General features: G+C 39.4%; 1 protein-coding gene across 1 annotated transcript in view; it reads right to left on the reverse strand.

The window, feature by feature from the left end:
• CENPE (centromere protein E, 312kDa) overlaps positions 1–5,678 on the reverse strand; it is a 131,999-nt gene extending 126,321 nt beyond the window's left edge. Inside the window, 2 exon segments of the mRNA XM_006893116.1 lie at positions 4,013–4,104; positions 5,623–5,678. Coding sequence (XP_006893178.1) covers positions 4,013–4,104; positions 5,623–5,678 — 148 coding nt within the window.
• Between the last annotated feature and the right edge of the window lie 739 nt (positions 5,679–6,417).

Here is a 6,417-nt window from a genome sequence, read left to right on the forward strand (position 1 = left end):
CGGTGGATTCGGTTTAATTTTCCTCAGGTTCAGCTTGAACTTGCATATGAGTAATTGGTGGTCTGTTCCACAATCAGCCCCCCCGGCCTAGTTTTCACAGCTGATATTGAGCACCTCCAGTGGTTTTTCCCACAGATGTTATAGATCTGATTCCTATGTATACCATCAGGTGAAATCCATGTGTATAATCTACATTTATGTCTCTTAAAAAACGTATTTGCCATGAATAAGTCATTGATTGTGCAAAATTCAATCATTCTATCTCCAGCTTCATTTCTTTCACTAAGTCCATGTTTTCCAACTACTGATTCTTCTTCCCTGTTCCCGGAACGCACTGATAAGAGCCCCTTTAAAAGAGGGAAGGGAGCTCTGGGAGCTGCACTGCCAATCTAAAGGCAAGTGGTTTGAATACATCAGGTGTTCCATGGCAGAAAGATGGGCAATCACTTCCTGTGCAATTTACAGCCTCTTTACATCCATGGGAGGGTCAACTATGAGTTGGTATCAACTTATATAAACAGAGCAAGGGAACACTGTGTGGTCTAAAACTAGGAAAGGTGTGCATTAGGGTTGTATCCTTTCTCTATACCTGTTTAACTTGTACTTTGGGCAAATTATTCAAGAAAGCAGACTTTAGGAAAAAAAACACCAAAAAACCTGGGGCATTAGGACTGGAACAATCAATAACCTTCATTATGGGGATGATACAAGTTTGCTTGCTGAAAGTGAGGAGAACTTGTAGCTCTTGCTGTATAAAGTTAAACACTGCAGCCTTCAATATGGATTTCATCTCAACATCAAAAACCCTAAATCCTTGCCACTGGGCTAAAAGGCAACACTGTAATAAACAGAGAAAGGATTGAGACTCTTAATAGCTTCACTTTACTTGGATCCACAATTCATATAGTCTGCACCAGCAGTCACTGGAGATAAGGAGATATATTACACTGGAAAAGTCTGTAGTCAGGGACCTCTTCAAATTAGTGCTAAGTAAGGATGTCAGTTTGAGGACTAAGGAGCACCTGATTCGGGGAATAGTATTTTCAGACACTTGTTATGCATCTAAGAGCTGGACAATGAATAAGGATGACAGAAGAATTGATGCTTTTGAACTGTGGTGTTGGAGAAAAGTGCTGAAGATCCTATACACTGCCAAAAGAACAAAAAGATATGTCTTGGAGTGGGTGCAGTCAGGTGCTCCTTAGAAGCAAAGATAATAAAGCTTCATCTTACACACTCTGGGCAGATCACTGGGAGATGTTATTCCTTGGAGAAGGACATCATGCTTGGGAAGGTGAAGGGGTAGCAAAAAGAAAAGAATAATCAAGTGGGCTGACATGTTGACTGTGTCATTTGATTTAAGTGTGTCAGATATTGTGAGAATGGCATGGCAAAGGACAGTGTTCAGAGCAGTTGCTCATAGGTATGAATCATACTTCTATTGATGGTATCTAACAACAAAGACAGCAATGAGTTGTTGTTTATTGGTATTTTTTTCCTTTTAAAGACGAAAAGCACAAATTACTAAAAGGATTAAATGAGTTGAGGTATATATATATATATATATATATATTTAAAATAGTGCCTGGCACATAGCTAGTAATAAATCCTATTAAATCAATAATTATATCAACATATTCAACTTATAAGATCTCCAATGCTATTTTACCAACCTAGCTCTCACTCTCATCATCAGGCGCCCCAATAACTAGACTTAGATCCATGCTACGAAGGCCTACTAAGTGTATTTCATTAAAAATGTAATTAGTTAAAATGTTTCTGTCCTTCAGAAGATAAGCTTCAAAAAAGCAGTGGTGAATCCTTAATGTATTCCAGTTAACCAGTAACACTATTTTTGATTGGTAAATGAATAATAACATCAATTTTAAGGGTAATACACAAATAGAAGAATTATCTTCATCACTTCCCCTTAACAAAAATAATTTAAGAATATGTTAAATTCAAAGATTTCAATGACAATTTGATATAAAGCAACATTTTGGTTGTACAGTTTTAGGCCACAAATATACTAATAAGAAAACACTAATTTCAAGCATGTCGTCGTTAGGTGCTGTTGAGTAGAAGTCATGGCAACCCCATCCATAAAAAAGAGACTTGAACCCTGTCCTAGCCTGTGTCATCTTCATTATCTCTGATACACTTGGGCCCATTCCTGCCGTCACTATGTCAATCCACCTTGTTGGGAGTCTTCCACTGTTTTATTGACCCTCCACCTTTCCAAGCTTGATGTCTCTCTCCAATGATAGTCTCTTCTAGCAACATGTCCAAAGTATGAGATATGAAGCTTCACCATCCTTGCTTCTAAGAAACACTCTGATTGTACCTTTTCTGAGACATATCTGTTTGTTCTTTTTGGCAGCCCATGAGATAGTCAGTATTCTTCTATAACACTACAACTCAAAGAAATCAATTCTCCTGTCATCTTTAGTTACTGTTCAGTTCTCACAAGCATACCAAGTACCTGAAAAGACCATAGCCTGAATCAGGTGCATTTTAGTCTTTAAACTGATTATTACTGCTCTTGACTACTAATACCAAGGGTGCTGGTTGTGGATTCAAGTAAGATGAAATCATTGACAGTTTCATTCTTTTCTCTGTCTTTTTTCCAGTGGGAAAGACCTTTGTTTTCTTGGTGTTGAGATATAATTCACACTGAAGGTTGTATTTTTTGTTATCCTCTGTAGTAAGTGATCCTTCTCACTTTTAGCAAGTAAGGTTGTATCATTCGCATAATGCAGACTTTTGATGCATCTTCCTCTAATCTGGTGTCACATTCTTCTTCAGAGTCTGGCTTCACAAATTATTTGTTCAGCATAGAGATTGAAAGGGCACACATTTTCAACCATGCAAATTCAGGCATAAGGAACTGTAACTTTCTTTCTGGTGGCCTAGTGGGTAAGTAATTACACTACTAACTCAAAGGCAAGCAGTTTGAATAAACCAGCTGTTCAGAGGGAGAAGGGAAATTTCTTCCTGTGCAACTTGTTATTGTTGCTGGGTGCTGTCGAGTACGACTTTTAGTGATCGACAGATCTGAACCCTGTCCCATCCTGTGCCATCCTCACACTTCCTGACAGAGTTCATTGCGGCACTCACGATGCCAATACACCTGATTGTGGGTCTTCCTGTCTTTTGCTGACACTCCACCTTTCCAAGCATGAATAGTTCTTCACGAACAGTCCTTCTCCATGTAACAGCCTCTCCTGAAATATGTGAGATGAAACTTTATCATCTTTGCCTCTAAGGAGCAATCTGACTGCACTTTTCCCAAAACATAATTGCTTGTTCTTTTGGCAGTTATGTGGGATATTTAGTATTCTTCTCCAGTATCACAGTTCAAAGGCATCAATTCTTCTATCATCCTTATTCACTGTCTAGTTATCAGCTGCATAGCAAGTGATCAGAAAGACTATGGCCTAAAACTAAGATGCACCTTAGTTCTCAAACTAACATCATTGTTCCTCAATAATTTAGAGAGATCTCTGACTGCAGACACAATACATCTTCTGATTTACTGACTGGTGTTGATTGTGAAACAAAGGAAAAAAGAAATTGTTAGTAACTTCAATCTTTTTTCCATCTTTCATGATGTTGCCTATTGGTCCTGCTGTTGGAGGGCCAAACGAGTTCATTCCAACTAAATGGCACAATAATAAACTTGATATATATAAACAGATAAATATCTCTGTCTAAGTTTCTAGTGAAGTAGATAATAGAAGGCTTTCTTTTGATATTTAATGACAAATATAGCCTCTCCAATAAGACTTTTTGGCTCTTATTTGATTATTGTGGCATAAACTAAAGCCCTAGATGTCTTATTTTTGGTCTACTGTAAAAAAAATAAACTATTATCTGGATTGGAAAAAGAAATACTCCTGTGATCTTAACAGGAAATGGATAGTAAGCTAATATTACATTATAACATTATTGCTGTCAAGTCAGAACCAATTCAGAGCTGACTCTCCAAAGGGTTTTTGGAGACTACTCTTACCAAAATTGAAAGATTTACTCCCATCAACTTGATAAACAGTATTCTTGTCAGTTTTCCAGTAAACTTGGGTATCTGCTCCAAGAGCTTCTTCTCTAAAAGAAAAATAGTGAACTTTAGTATAACTGGTCACAAAAATGTTAAAGAAAACATAATTGAAAAGATTATTATCTTCTGAAAAATGTTTTAAAAATAGTGATTTACATACTATGCTAAGAGAAAGCTAGAGACTCCAGTGGCAACCCCCCCTTCACAGGAATCTTGTGAAGTCCTTCATTCTACCCTATCTTCCCACTGAAGTACCTTAACCCTGTGCTACACTATCTTTGAAAGGAAAGATTAAAAATGCAATTGCTTTACATCTCTCCTGCTTAAAATGCTTCTGGGAACTTGAAATCTTTAATATGGCATAAAAGATATGGATCTCATTCCTCTTTCTCTTAAACCTCATTTCCTTGAAATTCCTATAGAAAGTGTAAGTAAGCTCCACAGAAATCCACTTGAAGATCCTTCTAAAATGACAGATCGGCTACCTCTATACCTGGGTTATTCTAGCTTTCCTTTCCACTAAGTTGTATACTTAGTCTTTCATTCATGGACTTTCCTGACATCATCCTTCCATTTCAGACATCTCTTTGATGATTATCTCCCTACCTGCCATCATAAAACTCCTCATAATGTATTGTACTGACTGCTTTAGGTAGCTGTCTTTCTTAAATCTTACTTCTTTCTTACATGAGCTACTTAATGACAGGCTTCTCATTTTTATATTTTCCTTAATAAACCACCCAGTGAGTTCAGTAAAGATTTGCCATACAGAAAATGCAAGTTAGCATTCTGAGGATGAAACTGGAGGAATAAATGAAATTAATTTCCTATCCTTTTCGGCCTTGTTTTTCTTTATAGCACTCATTACCCACATATTACCACACAGCTGTCTGTATTTTTGTTTTTTAACTTTATTTCTCCGTTTTCTCCACGAAAATGTAAGCTTTATAAAGTAGTGATCGTCGTGTCTGCTTAGAACAATGTACTAAAAAACGAGTACTGTACATACTTAGCAAATAAATAAATTAATGAAATCTTTGCCTACTAAAAAAAGAACCTGACAAGATAGGTTAGTCTGTGCCTTTAGGGAATTTACAATAAAGAGGCAAAGGCAGTCAGCTAATCCCAAAATGACTGAAGAGTGACAGAAGGGTCTCAGGATCTGACTTCTCTAGGAAGAGAAGAGTGGCTAGGAGGCTCAGATACAAAAAAGTAAGGATAGCGCAGGGCTTAAGATGATAACTTCAGTGAGCCTGAACCTTGTTTCTTGAAAGTATTTTCCAGGCTCCTAAAGCGGAGTGCTGGTGGCGCTGTCAACACAAAGGCACAAAGTTTGAATCCACCAGCTGCTCCTTGGAAGCTGGGCAATCCCCATGCGATTTCTTGCCTCTGAAAACAGCTATGAGTCTGTTCCAATTGTGGCCCACAACAGGCCCGGCAGTGCTTCCTGGCTTCTTTACAGAGGAGAAAAACCGAGGCACAGACAGGCCTCCGAGGGACAGCTCCGGAGAAAACACTGGAGGACCTGCCGACCAGACGGAACCGAGCAGGGCTGGGGCACCTACCTGCTGTTGAGAGGTCGGACCCGCACGCAGACGGCTACAGCCCCTTCCTCTGCCATTATGCCAAAGCCAGAAGCAGCACCAATCCCCACAGCCAGAAACCTGGCGATCACCCTGAAGCACTAAACTTCCTTCCCAGGCCGCAGGGGCCGCCCCGCCTTTAAGTTTAAATTTTCCCAAATGTCGCGTCTGATTGGTCTGCGTCAGGTGACGCCACAGATCATTCCACAGATCGGCAGGCGTGCAGGGGAGAGCACCACGCTTCACAGGCACCCTGTAGGACAGCTGAATGGTTGAACCCACTGCTTCACAACACCCTGTAAGAGAGCCTGGATTGGCTCCATGGCGTATCTAAACTCTCGTGTAATCTTTACAGTATCCACTGGATAATCTTTCTCCCCTGGAGAGAGTGGTGGGATCCAACCCTCTATGGTTAACGGCCAAATGGCTTAGCCTCAGGATCACCCAAGGGACTTCTGAAGGGTTAAAACTTTGGAGGAGCACAGTTGGAAGGAACAGCGACCCAGACGCCAGAAGTCATCCAAAAAGCAACCTTTTTTTTTTCTTTTAAATTGCATTTTATTTGTTTTTAAAAGAGTGATTGTTTAAAAAAAAATCATTTTGGTCTTGTAGGAAATGACTCATAACTGACCCTTCAAGCAAGTTGTCCAAGGCTGTAAATCACAAGGAGGATATTGCCCAGTTTTCTTCTGTAGACTGACAGTTGTTGTTGTGTGCTGTGATCCTCCAGCAGGTTTTCAGAGGAAGTTAATTACAGGAGGAGATAGCCCATCCTTC

This window comes from Elephantulus edwardii, unplaced genomic scaffold (genome assembly GCF_000299155.1).
Source record: "Elephantulus edwardii isolate Elephantulus edwardi_28Jun2011 unplaced genomic scaffold, EleEdw1.0 scaffold00122, whole genome shotgun sequence".
In the NCBI taxonomy this organism is placed as follows: Eukaryota; Metazoa; Chordata; class Mammalia; order Macroscelidea; family Macroscelididae; genus Elephantulus; species Elephantulus edwardii.